This window comes from Lutjanus erythropterus, chromosome 2, assembly GCF_056507025.1.
Source record: "Lutjanus erythropterus isolate fLutEry1 chromosome 2, fLutEry1.hap2, whole genome shotgun sequence".
NCBI classification, from domain to species: Eukaryota; Metazoa; Chordata; class Actinopteri; order Lutjaniformes; family Lutjanidae; genus Lutjanus; species Lutjanus erythropterus.
In genome coordinates this window covers 12,112,646-12,129,036 of record NC_139318.1, presented here as the reverse complement: position 1 = coordinate 12,129,036, position 16,391 = coordinate 12,112,646, and the positions used below count along the sequence as shown (strand labels likewise).

The window sequence follows — 16,391 nt, the reverse complement described above, 5'->3', positions numbered from 1 at the left end:
TGGACATAAAACACTTGTTTAGGTTTAGGGAAAGATAATGATTTGCATTAAAATGGTCCCTCTCGCGAGATATCTGGCTCGTCTGGGGTTCCCTTCTCGAAACGGCCCAACGTTTGACTTTTCCTCGAATCAAATCAAACCGCAGGCTCAACCTGCGGGCTCTGATTGGTGACTTACTCGCGATGGGCGGGGACATGGGCGGGTCCAGTGATGTCTATGATCGGTTGAAGATTTGAAATACAAAACAACAATCCGTTTAGCTGTAACAGTCAGTTAGAGGCTTTCTTGTCGAAATCTGAAGGATCTCTGAAAATTTACAAACTGACACTGCACAATGGTCTGCGACTCAAACTGAGAAACACTAACAGCAGGTAAGGACACACAGAGCTACTGCTTATCCACACAAATCTACCACAGCGTACGTTAAGACAATAACGATGCAGCCGTCATCATGGCTGTTCACATTAGCGACACATTTTATTCAATTATTATCACAAAATTGTATAGCATGGCTGTCATTGGTTGTCTCAGGCTCGTTTAGTTGCAGCCACGGAAGATACAACGACATATTACTGCAAACCTCTGATGACTCTGTGACCCAAATACCTGAAACACTGAATAATAATACATTTAAACTGAAATCAGTCAGTGACACGAGTCTGATGGAACAAGGAGTTCATATCTGTGGCTGTAGTGCTGTTTTTAATTTGTTTTTTGTTTTTGTCTCGTATTATTTCTGCATGACAGTGAGTGAAAACAACAATAACAATGTAACACCATTGAAGTTAGTGTGCATTGCAGAAAATAATTCAAAGGCAGGTCTGATTAAGTGTAACTGCTCAACATAGAGCCATCTGAGTGCAGTGAAAGGTGCAGACTGCAGGCCAGGCTTTGCACTGACATGTCTGATAAAAGCAGCCCCTCCCCCATTTATCTAGAGACAGATGGACCCTAACAATGAAAATCTTTGGGAGTGGACATCATCATTCAAACCACTGTATTACAAGAAATTTCATTGGACATCCTGGTCAGCTGACCCAGCCTCGCATGAAATTTAAAAAATAATAATGAAGGAAGGGTCTGTCAGCATCAGTCACTCCCCAACAGTCAAAGAGGGATTAAAGTTAGCTAGCATCACAACATGAGAGTATGAACATGTACATGACTGAGTCAGTATTCTTCTTATTTTTTAGCAGATAAAGACTCTTGCAACACCTGAGCCTCCTGCTGAGTACAGAAGGAAAGGAAGACAGGGACAACAGTCAAGACAAACAAACCAATAATGTTTAGAACAATCACTCGTCTGATTTTTGGAGGAGAGGAGGAGACCCGTGAGGATGTCAAGTCTGGAGAAGTTGTGGATGAAGAGTGGCTTGTTGTCAATTATCAAGGTCAGTCGTGGAGCATGTTATTCTAATACTTCAAATATCATTAACATGGATATATACAGTATATATACAAACACACAGTGTTAGAAGTTTAAACATGTTTGGCATGTTTTGTAAATGATTCTGGTGTTTTCATCCTTATAACTTAAATATGACACTGCTGTCAGTGTTGATGAATAGAGCTTCTTCTTGACACTGGCACTGACAGTATGGTTAGAATTATACATAATTCCTTAATTATTCATTATCTTGCATTGTATGCAAAATCATACTAATTAATTATATTGGTGTGCACTGATGTCACTGCATAGTATGGTCAAATGTGACATGTAACATGTCAATTAAGCAAAGCAATTAAATAATTCTTCTTTTTTTTTTTTTTTTTTTTCTACTTTATTGTTTCCCAAACTATTTTCATTTATGCAGCTGAGCTGCTTCCGAATATGCCATTCATGATAAAGAGAATTTGTGATTTGTGATTTTTAAATCAAACAAACACAAATGACAACAAAAGCTAAAAACAGAAAAGCAGGAGAGATGACAAACAAGTTGTATACTGCGCACATATGTACATTAAATACATTCACATTGATAGATCTGTGCATTTACCCATACATATACATTCACACACAAAGACACCTGAGCTTACATGCTCACTACAGGGAGGGGTGTCAGATCAGTCAGCCAAGTCAGTTTGATAATGTAGTTATTATTTCTTTTATTCATGTAGAATCTACCTTTTTCTTGACCACATCTTTCATATTATTTGCATTTGCATTGCATTTTTTTACTTGTTTGTCTAGATAGAACTGTTCATCTTAATATCACGGTAGTGTGTGTTTTTGATCCACAAGACGGCATTCTTACAGACTAATTGTCCAATTGTATGACAAACTCCATTTTGTGTCCACAGAGGCTGGTTCAGCAGAGAACCAGGGTGCTGCAGAGCTGACTGATGCCCAATCATCAGACTCAGCTGTTCACGGAGACACAGTTGCAAACAAGGCAGCTAACAGCAGGTGAGGGAGCGGAAGGAGGAGGAATCCTTTCTGTCCACAACTTTAACATCAAGAAATTATTAATACATGAAATTTAAGGGAGGAAAAACGTATGGTCTGTTAGCGCTTACATCTGAATTTTTATTTATTCTGATGTAATTTTTTGGAGTACTTCAAATGCTTCACATCCCTAAAATTTGAACAATCTAAAGTAAAGGGTTATGTAAGTCAGTGAAACATAAAAATTGATCAAAGTATTATTTAAAAAAAAAAAAAAGAAGCAAAAATCTGACATGTTTTTTCATCAAATTTGATGAAATAAACACAAAGATATAGATCCAAAAGTTTTCCAAATGTAAAAAGATGAACACAGTACTTCATAACAACAAGTTATTTGAACTATTTACTTTATTTTTAGGAGATGAGTGTAAAGGTGTTTTGATAGTTTTATGTGCAACAGCAATGTTTCCCCAGTGTTGATATTGGTATTTTTTCCCGTTGTGATGTAATTTCCTAGATTACTTTAAATGCTTCACAGCCCCAAAATATGTAGAACCTAAGCTATTTCTCATTCTCTCTCTGACATGATATATTGACCTGCCTCTCTGATCCTCTGTTGGTGCCACTTCACAACATCACCTTGTGTTGTCACCACATTTTGTACCACATATAACGTAATGTAATGACATCAAGTGTTCAATGTGATGATGCTGGCTGCTACAAAATAATAAATTCTCTAACTTTAGTGTTTTTTATCTTAAATTGATTTAAACAGGATCATTTGATCAGTAGCACAGAGGCACCCACAGAAAGTCCTTTTTCACAGGGTTAACTGTATACTAATGCAAAACAGAGACCATTTCAGTACATTTAACTTCATATTAACCTATACTAATGAATAGCAACTCTAAAGGCTGTGACGTTGACATCCTTGCTTGTGTTTCTTCCCAGTGTGGTGGATCCAGAGCCCACGGATCAAAGCAGCAGCAGCTCCAGTCTAAAAGTTTCTCAGCCTAAAGCTTTAGTAGAAGTGACACCATTAACATGCGTCCAGAAGACTAAGACCTTGTCAGACCGACACTTCATGACTCGTAATGCCATCCAGCGCCAGAACCGCGTGCGCCAAGGAGTCCAGCATCACTTCTTCCACCTCCAACAGCCGGGACATCGCAACCTCTGCCACTGAGGCTCTGGTTGTACGACCAAAGTGATCTCACAACACACGTCATATACTTATTAAACACATATTGCAAGACACACATATTCACACGTATTAGTCTTGTGTAGACATAAGCTATACATCTAATCTTGATGTAACCTATTACAACACTTGACAGCTCTTACCAGTTAGTGGGCAGCTACATCATAACTTGTACTGTATATGAATTTGGAATGAAGATGTTCACCTCATGAAATGAGACGTGTCCTCCTGTTTGTGTGCATGTGAGTTTATACATGTGGATGAGAAAAATGCAGCCTATGCAAAATGTATCCTCCATTTTGGACAAAGTGATGTGATTTGTGTATCAACATGCATTTACCTCCATGTACAAGGTTTAAAACCTTTTTTGTATGGCAATAAAAACTATGACTTTGCAGCATGTGCTTTATTAATTCTTCAAATTATTTAAAAATATATATTTTTTTTGCATATATTTAAAGTATACAAACAGACAATGACAATAGTAATAATTAAATTTAAACAATGAAACATGTCATCATGTTATCCCAGAAAGAAACATAACATTTCACATACTTTACATATTTAAGAAAGACACAAAATAAATAATGATAATCCTTATTTTTATAACACTTTTCAAAATCCACTTTACAAAGTGCTTCACCCAGGCAATAAATTCTAACAGACAGTCATAAAATAATCAGGCTTTAAAAGAACACAAAGAAAGATTTTGTGTATAAAAACAATACAGTGCAAAATGCAAGAATAGAAAACTAAAAACATTTTGAAGCAATAAAGCACACTTCAAAAACAATTAAAAGTCAGGTAAAATCAGGAAAGGCTCTCAGATGAAAGTGTGCTTTAATAGGAGGTTACTGGCTTTCTCTGATTTCCTCTGGCAGATTGTTCTGGAGCCCTGACTGCAAATGTTTTGTACCCCTTAAAAATACATCAGACATGAAAGACAGGAAATAAAAAACAATAACGATGTAGTTATTTCATCCAGCAGAGGTTTCCACACATTTTCAAATTCTCCTGCCCTTCTTTATTTAAGTCAGTCTCTCCCACACAAGATGGCATCTCCTTTATCCATACATGCATCAAAGCTATATCCATTTTTCTCAGTGATAAAGCTTTCATCCTCCTGGCCTACAGGGGTCTAAACATAATTGAAGTTAGCTGTTTTGAACTGGTTAAATTCTAATGTCCAAATGACATTGAACTGCCCACAGTTTGACAGCTAATCTCATTGGTTGGGAGGTAATTGCACCTGCTGTGTCTGATTGATTATCTGAGTGGAAGGTGAAGTTTGAGACCTGTTGTGTTCCTTTAACTTATTCCTGAGTGAATACAGTGAGGATGGATGTTTCTCCTGAAACAAAACTTAACCAGCAGTCGACATTCAGTTACAGCAGCTTTGCTGGTTCATCTCAGTCAACTGACAGCTCATCACCAAGTGGCTTCAACTGTGACTTGAATAAAAACTACGGTGAGAGCAGCGTAAATTGTTTACAATGCAATCTCAGCACACAAGATGTTGCTGTACTTGTCTCGTACTGATTTACACCTGCCATGATGCCTATTTGCAACACTGTGGGTGTAAATCACCTCATTAAACATAACAGGCAGGATCTCTATGTCTTGAGAACCTGTGGTGAAAACAAACAATTAAAGGGATACTGTGGATTATTTGATGTGAGGTTGCTTGAGATACTTATCAAAAATCAGTGTGTTACCTTCAGTAGATGGTGGTTGGCAGGCCCCCAGTTTACAGAAGTTGCAGAAGTACCAGTATAGGAAGCTGAGCAGTGTAATGCTGTGGAGAAGGTCAGCAACAAAATATATTTTAGCCACCTTGCAACAAAGGGCACTATTTATTCATAGTTGACGAACAATGATGTAAATTACATTTTGTAGTTCTGTGCAGTAATACAGACGTGCTAAATATTGGGACAAAGTGTGTGTGCTGGTGCTTAAGTTTAAATATTGTTTACGTTTGTTTGTTACTTACCTGTCCTCCCTTGTGTCCAAAAGAGTCCCCCGGCTTCAGGTGGCATGTTAAATGTTCCAGGAGGGAGATAAGGGGAGGGGGATTTGGGAGTTCACTGTATTTATAAATATTTATTGATTATAATTATGTTTGGGTGTTTGCTAATGGGTTAAACAGCATTTAGTGGGATTTTGTAAATATCTTTGTTTCAACACCGTTTATATACAGACTAGGTGAATTTAATCAGTGAGGAAATTTAGATAGCACCTTTGGATGTTATTTTCTAATAAGGTCCACCAGAGACTCAGTATTTAAGGCGCCAGTTTCCCATCTATCTGTGTTGCTGGTCAGACCTCACTCAGGTTGCTACCATGCTGTTTTACAGATGCTGTTGATTTTGTGAATAAACACCAGATGATTGGTATACTTGACCTTCGTCTTATCATCTTTACTGCAAACGCCAGCCGCTAATGGTCGTCTTAACACACCTAAAAACTCAACATCCATTTAAGTGTGCACTATATTTAGAATATTGTCACTCTTTTACTTTGCTGTCAGACAGCCCTTTCTGACAGGCAGCTGCCTTTATATAGGCCAAATACCGCCCTCTCCAAAGTAACCAGACTCCATTGACAAAAACAGTAATTTAACCCCACAGAACATGGGAGTCACTGGTCTAAGCAACTCCCGTGTTCTGCAAGGTAGAAAGACAAAGGAATTTGGTGTCTTTGGAGAAAGAGAGATAATTAGAACTTATATAATGACTGTAACTTATAACTAACCAGTTTCCAAGAGGAAATGGCTGTCTGACGGTAAGGTAAAGTGGTGAAAATATTTCTAAATATAGTGTACAATAACACTGATTCAGATTTTTTTATGTGGGTAAAATATATTTTGCTGCTGACCCTGTCCGTAGCAGTACATTATTTAGATTCCTACGACAGTATCCCTGCTGTTTCTTCAAAATGGTAAAGATTTAAACTGGGTGTCCTTGCTTCTGCCACAGGTCTCAACCACCTCCCGAAGGAGATCCATCTGAAACAGCTGGCCTCTGGTAGCCCACATGTGTTTGACCGAAGCCCGTCTGTGCTCAAAGACACAGACAAGGACAGCTCCAGTCAGGACTCACTCACACCTGTCTATGTTGTGTCCATCACCTTTGCCATTGGAGTGGCCATTGCTCTGATCCTGCATACTTACCTGGGGAAAAGCTTGGTATGTCGTGCCATATATAACCTATGAAAGTATTTACCACAACTGCTTTGTTTCTCCTCATGACAGTTACCTCTCTCAGGTGTTTGTAAAAGGAGTGTTGGTGTCAGATCACCAGCGCTGCACTGTACTCGGCCAGCAAGTCCTTCATGATGGTGGATCCAGTGTGGATGCAGCAATCACTGCCGCCCTGTGTTTGGGTGTTGTGCATCCACATGTGTCAGGTGTTGGTGGGTATGTGTCTGACGAATTGTTGAGATGCTTAAAGACACAGTTCACCCCAAAATAAAAATAAACCCCTCTCTGCTGACCTGTAGTGCTATTTATTCATCTAGGTGACTGGGCTTTTGCAGCCGAGGCCCCTCAGTTAGTAATATGGATGGAGATGTCTGCCTTCTCTCAAACACTATGGATCTAGATGGCACTTGGCTTGTGGTGCTCAATGGGCCACCCAAAAATATTTGAAAAATTCAACGCAATCTCTCTTTCTGAAAATCATGACCCAGTTGCTCAAGATAATCCATAGACCCTTTTGTGTCCCTCATCAACTCTCGCCAACACAATCAAGACCAGAGGAAACATGTGTTTTTGTTTTTTGGAGTGAACTGTTCCTTTAATATAACATATACATAGATGTGTCTGATCACAGATTCATCCTTTGCTTCCTCCCTTTCTGTAGAGGTGGGGTGATGCTGGTTCACGACATCCACAAGAATGAAACCAGGGTGATAAATTTTCAGGGAACTGCACCAAAAACATTCACAGAGGAGATGCTGCAAAACGTTTCAGAATCAAAGGTAATATAAAGGTGGAGAGGGGGCTACCATTCATTATTTTTGATTTAATTATTTAGCATGTATAATCTTAATTCATCCATTCAGGCAGGTCTGCTTGTGGGAGTGCCTGGTATGCTCAGAGGGTTACACCATGCTCACAGCCTGTATGGGAGGTAAGAGACATTAAAGTGAAGTTTCTCTGGTGTTGTGTCAGAGACAACTCTAGGCATAAGCAATTTGTCTGCTTAGGGCCCCTATGGCCACCAGAGGGCCCCTAAGGGTACTTGAAATATCCCACAAGAGAGGTTTTTTTTAAAATTTAATTTAATTTTTTGGTGATAGGCTAAACTGACGCAGAGGGCCACTCTATATTTCATCTATATATTTAAGTCTAGCATCCCTTATTTTAAAATCATTCCCAATCAATACATAGAACATAAAGTCCTGAACTTTGTGGTCTAGATCAATGTTTCCCAAACCTTTTTTTCTAAGGACCCACCTTTTAAAAATGATATAACATGGCAGCCCAATTCACAATAAATCTTATCATTAAATTCTGTAGTTAATTTGTGCTTAAATTAACACTGACATTAACATTATCCAAATAAATTCATTTAGTCTGAGTGAGCAAGCCATCTTTTAGTTTTTATTTCTTTCATCAGGAAAACAACATAGGACATTTTAGCCTGCTTCACAAAAATAAGTGCATTTAGATGGAGTTAACAAGGTCATTCCCCCCCCCCCCCATCAGTAAAACAACATATACATTTTAAATGGTTTGTACAGTGTACTGCAGACATAAATCTTAAATTTGCTTTTTTTTTTTTTTTTTTTTTTCATTTGGGGACCCAAATAAAATCTCGTCGTAAAAAAAAAATTGTGACCCAGTCTTTGGGGATGACTGGTCTAGATTCATTAAACTGTCATAGATAACTGGACCCAGAAATAAACATAACACTGAGATGAATGATTTTTTTTTTTTTCCTGCATGGATTACCATTTGTAAATCTAAAATGCCGACTAACAGCCGTCCATACTCAGGACTATAACTACAAAAAGTACCGTTCCAAAAGCGTTCAAACTCGGCCCTCTAGTGTCCCTGTCTTAAGATTGTATTGTGGGAGAGATCCTGAACCAACATGCATCAGGAAAGCAGCAAAGTTAAAAAAAAATTCCTTGAAATGACATCATATAATCACTGCAAGTAAAATGAGGGACTTACCCAGTTCTCACTGCTGGAGACAAACACTGTTTTCTGTTAATTGTCCACATAAAATTTACTATGTTTTTTTTTTTTTTTACTAAGTTGTCAAAGACATGGCCTACTAGCATATTCCTGTTGTTTGCTCTTATAACATAGCTACTTGGGTTGAAATGTGGGATCTTTCTTTTATTTTGAAAGCCTAAAACATGCCAAACTAACATTAGTATGATGTAAGCAACATAGCTATAAATAATAAAATTTCTATTGGGTGTGTTTTATTCAGTGGTGGACAGTAGTGAAGTACATTTACTTGAGTACTGTACTTAAGTACATTTTTTGAGTATCTGTATTTTACTTGAGTATTTGTTTTTTTGGAAACTTCTGACTTTCACTCCACTACAGACAAATATTGTACTTTTGACTCTGCTACATTTGTAGGAAGGTTGTTGTTACTTTTCGACTGAGCTTTGAAGTCAGCTGTTGGTGTTTTTTTCTTTTCTAAAATGCAGTTGGTCACATGCTGTGTTCCTCACAAAAGAAAACCAATCACAGTAGCTCCTCTCAAATGGGATTGATGTAAAAGTGGAAATACATCATCCAGGCGCTCTCTGTAACAAGAACAAGCAAGCTCTGCCTCTTTCATTCAAACAAAAAGCGGTAATGATGATGGCAGGAGAAAGACAAAATTAAACCTCAAGATGTTATTATAATTATTAATTATTCCAGGTAGCTTTTAAAGTTGGATTGTTTTATTGGGGTGAAAAATATCACATAATTTATGTATATATACTGCCTCTGAGGACAGAAAGAAATCTGTTATTTAACAGACTTGGAGAACTTCTTACAGTTATCTTCAATCTAATGTTATGATGTGATTTTAATACAATTACATCAGAAAATGACAATAATTGTCCTTTTTGGTTTTGATTGTATTTCTATGCTAAAGTTTTTATAGGTGTTTCTATAGACTTTGTGTAGCAGAGTGGTTCTACAAGCATCAGTGCATCATTAGATGGTTTCAGAGTTACAAGCTTCTGTAAATGCATCATGAAAACAATACAGCGTGTATTGATATTAGAAAATGTACTTTGTAATTTGTACTTTGAATACTTAAGTATTTTTAAAAACATGTACTTTTGAATACTGAAGTATTTTTAAAAGCAAGAACTCTAGTACTTTAACTCAAGTAAAATTCTGACTGAGCAACTTGCAGTTGTAGTTGAGTAATGTTTGACCAGGAGTATCTATACTTTGACTCAAGTACTGGGGTTGAGTACTTTGTCCACCACTGGTTTTATTTACAGTAGGTGTATGAATGATCAAGCACTGGCAATAGTCACTAGTATTGACAATGCAGGTGATGGGCCCCTCCCCCCAAATCAAACTCAGTTTAGGGCCCAATAAAACCTTGGGCTGGCTCTGTGTTTTGCATCATTTCACACCTTACCACAAAAATCTCTGCAGCCTGTCATGGGAGAATGTGGTCAATCGAGCTGCTGCGGTTGCCAAAGAAGGTTTCAATGTGTCTTTCAGTCTTGGTGAGTCAAACTAAACCACTTACTCAGAACACAACACAATGATGTCACCTGAGAAATATAACCATGATGTGACTGACTCATCTGTGTAACTCTACAGCTGACGCTGTATCAAAGACAAGAGGTGAGCAGCTATCGCAGCGTTTTAAGGATGTGTTCTTCCCTGAGGGCCAAGCTCTGCGTCCTGGCTCGTTTCTGAGGATGTCCAGTGTGGCGGCGGTCCTGGAGGCCAGTCTGTCCAACTTCTATGATGAGAGCTTCTCACAAGAGATGGAGGATGAGGTCAATCACATCAACACTCAACTCAGCTCAGCTTTATTTATACAACACCTTTCATACACATGGGCAAACTGCTTCACATAGTAAAATTAATACAACACAGATTTAAAAAATGAAATAACATAAAGATGACAATATTGTAATAGCTGTTGTAAAGATGACAACAATAAAAAAAAAATGTAACAATAAAAGTCAATAGAATAAAACACAAGAAACACCATGGAGAAAAAACAATGGAAAAAAACAGATTAAAATTTACCATTCCAAATTAAAACCCAGATTAAAAAGATTTTTTGTTTAAATTTTCTTTTAAAAATACAGCTAGAGCTTGCCATTGGGGAGATGTACTTGCAGTGGGGAGATGTGATCCATTTTCCTTTTTTAGTGAGGAAAATGGTATGACTTTAGCAATATTCCAAAAATGAAAACAGTTTTTTAATGACTATGTCAAAATGAAAATGAAAATTTAAATCAGAATCTAAACCCATTAATTTTACCTGATTTTCATGGGAAAATGGATGAAATTGGCTTTTATTCTGGGTAGTAACTACATTAATTCAAATGTCAGTGATGTGAAAGCCTGTTCTGTGTTTTCATCCAAAGGTGCGAGCTAATGGAGGGGTCCTGAGCAGAGACGACATTAGTAACTACAGTGTGCAGGTGGAGGAGCCAGTGGAAGGACTGTTCAATGGTAAAAACTAAACTTTGTTCAACACTGCACTCAATAAATGTGCATTTTGTCCACTTCCCTTCATCTATGTTGCGTTACTCTTGTCTTAAGAGTTTATTATTCAAGTTCCTCCTACCTCGTCTGCTGGTGCAGCGTTGATATCAGTGCTCAAACTTCTGGAGGGCTTCCATCTCAATGAGAACAACAACACAGAAAATCAGACATACCACTGGACTGCTGAGGTGCTGAATTGCAAATCTTAAATAGCACAATGTTTTTCATATCGTGGCCTGGTTGAAATTATAGTACTCCTACATAAACATGACTTATCATCTCTGTTAAGGTTCTGAAAGCAGCTTTGTCTAATGGCAGTGATCCAGATGACCCTGAATATAACTCTTCAGTGACTGAGCGGCTCTCTGACATGCTGCCGAGGTAAACAGAATCACAAGTGTGATCAGGGCTGCTGAAAAGTTTTTCATGAGTGATTAAGCATACTATTTGATTTTGATTAATTGCTGAATTGTTTTGTGTAGATACCTAGACTTTTTATTGATCCCAAATTTTTAGATGCATATATATCAGAAAGTACAGGAAATTTCTTTTATACCCAGAGCGCAAGGAGACATCTCCAAATGTCTTATGACAGTCAGCAGTCTAAAACCAACAGTCTAAAACTCAGCCATACACAGCTGACACTGGTATATACTGTACTGTATCACTGGTTCTCAACCTGGAGGTCCCAGTCTCCACTAGGGGTGCCAAAGCTTCAGGGGTTCAGTATGTTCACACAGCCTCATCCTGCGTTAGAAAAGTACATAGTTAAAACACCCAAAGAGCTAATAAAACAAAGGCCAGATGTTAGGGAGAAGAAAACACTGAATTTGTAAAAAAAAAAAAAAAAATGTAATATTGCTAAATACTGAATAACAACTTCCACAAAACAAAAAGAAAACTCATCTCTGATGGAATATTCACAGGAAATAATCTGTTCAAAATGTGTCCAAATTGCTTGTTTTACACAAACGTCCTGCAATCATTGCATTCACTATTTGCGGTCATTGTTCAGTTTGTTGGTTTTTCTGTGCTGTTATGATTTTACATTGAATATAATATGAAATATCCATAAATCCATATATTATGTCACTTAGTCAGGGGTCGTCAGGTCACTAAAGGGGAAAAGGAACCACTATTGTATATAAAAAAGACAAACATCAAGTCCTCAGATTAGAGGAATTGGAATCAGCTAATGTTTGGCATTGTTTTCTTTGAAAAATCACTGAAATTATTAATTATCAAAATTTGTTTTCTGTCAATAGGATAGCAGTGATAAATCATCATATTTTCATATTCAGGTGTTGCTTCTTTTGTTACATTGTTGACTGCCAATCTACCAAACTAACCAATCAGTACATGAGATGTTTCATGTTCACTGTCTCTGCTCTCTCTAAAGTGAAGCGCTTCACCAGAGGATCAATCACTCTGCTGTCCACTCTCTGCAGACAGAGCTGATGGCTGGACACGTAGTTGTTATGGGACCAGATAACCTCATGGTTTCAGTAGCCAGGTGATGGTTTTACTGCCTGCAGTCTGACATAAATGATCACAGCAGGAGGATATGTGTGGTATGTGCTGCTGGGACATTCTGTTATCTTATCTCGTCTTTATGATCTCACAGTTCCTTGAGCCGGCCATTCGGTAGCAGAATCATGACACAGTCAGGGGTTATCCTCAACGGCCTCATTCTTGACCTCTCCTGGACAAACAAAACCGGAGGGGAACTCTCAACCAAACAGGTGCATTAACTATGAGAAATATCTGCCAATAAAATCAAATATCAACAAAGTTTTGTTTTAAATATGGCTCACTGATTACCATATGTGATTTAGAAAAGCAGTGTCCAGCCAGTAAGGAGGCCCCTATCGTCTCTCATGCCCATAATAGTGGTGCCAGCGTGGAATAAATGTGGGACCTACGTAGCACTGAGCAGTTCAGGTGGACAGCAGAGACTGAGTGTCATCACCCAGGTCGGTCACTTTACGGAATTTGGAGGTTTGGATTCTGATTTAACTGAAGATGTTAGGAAGTTTAATGCAAAAGCATTTACTTTTGTGTATTTTAGGTGTTGATCAGAGCACTGTCCTTCCACAACGAGAGAAATAACAGCCTCCGTAAGTATGAAACAGTATTCAGTAGGTCAGTAGTACCTTTGCCTTTATCACTATTAGATAAGTCATTTTCTTTCCAAATTGTCTCATAACAGCTGAGTTCAAAGTTCAGAGAGTGAAGACGAACTCTGCTGTCCCGGGGATCCTGAGGAACAAAGACATCATTACAGCCTTAACACTACCTCAGTCATCTGATAGTTTTATTGATCTTTTGAACTTTGTTTTTTCATAAATGTCTTCCAATGGCACACCATGAAATGGTAGTATCTGAATCAGCTGTTGTTGCTGTATATGATGTAACTTTATGGTTGTTGTTCTCCAGTGTTAAGTACTTTTCTGTTATTGTGATCACCTTTCAACAGAGGGCAGTCCTCCTACAAGTTGCGTCTGTCAAATAAGACAAAATCATCTATTAGTACTGAGCTGTTTAACTTCATCATACTTGAGTTCTAATCTGATATTTCTTAAATAAAGAGTAACAGATGCAGGTCTCATGCTGGTTGAGGACACATGGCCACTATACAAATGCACGAAGAAGAAAATGAGGGCTGTTATGTAAAACTGATGTGCAGTCGAGATACTGTCATACATTCATACCAGCTGCATCACAAGGTAGGACATGTCACATGTTGTGTTCAGTCTGCACACACACAAACATGTCACTCAAAACACTGCACTCTTGTAACTTTGAACACTTTGCTCAGTATATGTTTAGCAGCAGAAAGTGGAGACTTGTTGTCCTCAAACTATTTTCTGAGAAATTCAGCTGTACTGGAGTTTTTTTGGGTTATCTTAAGGTCAGGTCCAAGTACAATGCACAGTTTGTCAGAAAGGACAAGAAGGCAAGAGTTAAAGGTCATAAGATGTCTCTTTTCTCACCAATAGGTTTTGAGTATATTTCAAAAATCACATTTTTTTTTTACACGGTGGATCTTTCTCATCATGACTGTATATATTTTTGGAAATATGTATATAGGCACAAACTATACAAAAAACAAAGTACAAAGCAAAATAAAACATAATAAACACAATACTTTAGTGCCATTGAACCCGGCTATTTTATTTTCTGTCTATTTGAGTGTCTATTTACACCTGATTGTGATTATTCATACAGCAGCTATTTAAGCCCATAAGTTGCTGTGGATGAAAGGGTTAAACATACAGAGTGGGGTATCATTTATTAAAAAAAAAATACAATGCCAGTAACAGTACCATTGCCCAAAACTACTTGGTTAGGTTTAGGAAAAGGTTACGTTTTTTTCTCTGCCACTGGGTGCAAACTGCCTTTTTGGCTACTAACACCTTAGGACTTGTCTCTGCCATGCTAGACTGTATACACCTGGGTGTAAATAACTACACTGGCTATTCCACCATGGATGATTAAATGCTGTTCCACCCTGGGTTCTTATATTGCATGAGATGGGTCTTAAAACTTGTCACTACATATTATATGCTGCTAAACTCTGCTCTGTCTCAGTAAATCAATAATATACTCTGAAGATGGATGCATAAGTCAATATTCTCACTATCTAAAGTGCTATATGGCTTAAAGCTATATGCATTACCCTAAATAAATACACAGTGAGAAGAAAATTATGTGCTTTGTTCAAGACACAGAACAAATACAGACTTCATGTTGAACCACATTTCACTTTTGGGCTATCTGTTGCATGTTCCTTCCCAGTTTCGAGTGAGTTTACTGGTTAGCCTTTAATAATCCCCTTCGATTACACACAACAAAAATATTAATGCAGTGATGTTTTTGCTCACATTTTTCATGTGTTGAAGTGAAAAATTGAAGACTTCTTCTGTGCAAACAAAAGGTTTGTTTCTCTTGATTTTGTTCACAAATTTGTCAACAGTCCATATTGGTGAGCACGTCTCTTTTGCCACAATAATCCATCCTTCCGACAGGCTGATTAACCAGCAGGATTATTGCACAGGTGTACCATGGACTGATCACAAATAAAGGCCATTCTAAAATGTGCAGTTTGATCTTGCAAAAAATACATTTTTCACACACCAAACTGTGGTTATTTCGCATAGGGCTACACATACCTTTTATCCCCTAAAAATTTCATGGTGAGCCAATCAGAGATAGAGTAGGGTGAATACTTCTGGCAAAACAAAAGGGGACTGGAGCACAGTGATTAATTCACAGCCTTTAATTGTGCAAACTACTGTGTCATCCTCTGATGAAGACAATCAAAGGCTGTGAATTAATCACTGTGCTCCAGTCCCCTTTTGCTCCCTGATAGGGTGGGTCATGACTTTGCCCTCCTGGGGACACAAACTGGTATCTATAGCTCTATGTGAAAAAAACACAGTTGGGTGTCTAATAAATGTTTTTTTAAGATCAAACAGCAGATTTTAGAATGCCCTTTTTAGGGACGGCTCAATACCACTTTTTCATGTCTGATATATATTTATCGACATTGAAACCCTGAATGTATGCTGATATCAATATTAATCCAGTACAATCCTTTTTCCTCTTTTAAGCAACTCAGTTGTTAATGAAACATTTGTATGGATGTACTTTGCTTAACCTAGCCATCTAAAAAACATTTCAGTCTGTGAAACATAATCTCATGAAGATGAAATGCACAGCCCACAACTCAGTGTACTGCTGTTTTTTTGTATTTGAACTTTGAACTTTTTTTTATTATTATTATTATTTCACATACATAACTTTTAGATAGGTCAGCTGAAGTGAAGACAGGAAAGGGGAGAAAGAGTTGGAGAAAGAAATGCAGCAAAGGGCTGTAGGCAAGAGTCGAACCCACGGCCACTGCAGAGCACTCAGCCTCTGTACATGAGGCAAGCGCTGAGCTACCCGGCCACCTACACACATGACTTTTAGCAGCATTTTTGATTGGTCAGCACTGTTGTACATGACTCCATGGCATGTCACTCAAGGACAGTTCACCACAAAATCAATAATACATATTTTCCCCCTGGCCTGTAGTATTATTTATCCATTTTGATTGTTTT

The 16,391-nt window shown here is 37.9% G+C and overlaps 2 protein-coding genes across 3 annotated transcripts; both read left to right on the top strand.

Annotated features, from left to right (window-relative positions):
* The first annotated feature begins 212 nt into the window (after positions 1–212).
* Positions 213–3,984, top strand: tp53inp2a (tumor protein p53 inducible nuclear protein 2a). 2 transcript variants are annotated; one of them, XM_084744177.1, is made up of 4 exons: positions 213–371; positions 1,197–1,391; positions 2,302–2,407; positions 3,338–3,984. In XM_084744177.1, the coding sequence occupies exons 2-4, from the start codon at positions 1,283–1,285 to the stop codon at positions 3,570–3,572; spliced, it is 450 nt and encodes a 149-aa protein (XP_084600303.1). In that variant the 5' UTR covers positions 213–371; positions 1,197–1,282; the 3' UTR covers positions 3,573–3,984. The 2 variants fall into 2 exon arrangements, with proteins under 2 accessions (XP_084600303.1, XP_084600296.1); XM_084744170.1 differs by having other exon boundaries at positions 1,194–1,391.
* Positions 3,985–4,844: 860 nt separating this feature from the next.
* On the top strand, positions 4,845–13,887 carry LOC146331217 (glutathione hydrolase 7-like). Its single transcript, XM_084744161.1, has 15 exons — positions 4,845–5,055; positions 6,563–6,771; positions 6,851–7,002; positions 7,448–7,565; positions 7,650–7,717; positions 10,213–10,286; positions 10,384–10,565; positions 11,166–11,253; positions 11,344–11,474; positions 11,576–11,667; positions 12,686–12,799; positions 12,911–13,028; positions 13,122–13,259; positions 13,355–13,403; positions 13,496–13,887. The coding sequence occupies exons 1-15, from the start codon at positions 4,926–4,928 to the stop codon at positions 13,630–13,632; spliced, it is 1,800 nt and encodes a 599-aa protein (XP_084600287.1). The 5' UTR covers positions 4,845–4,925; the 3' UTR covers positions 13,633–13,887.
* Positions 13,888–16,391: the final 2,504 nt, after the last annotated feature.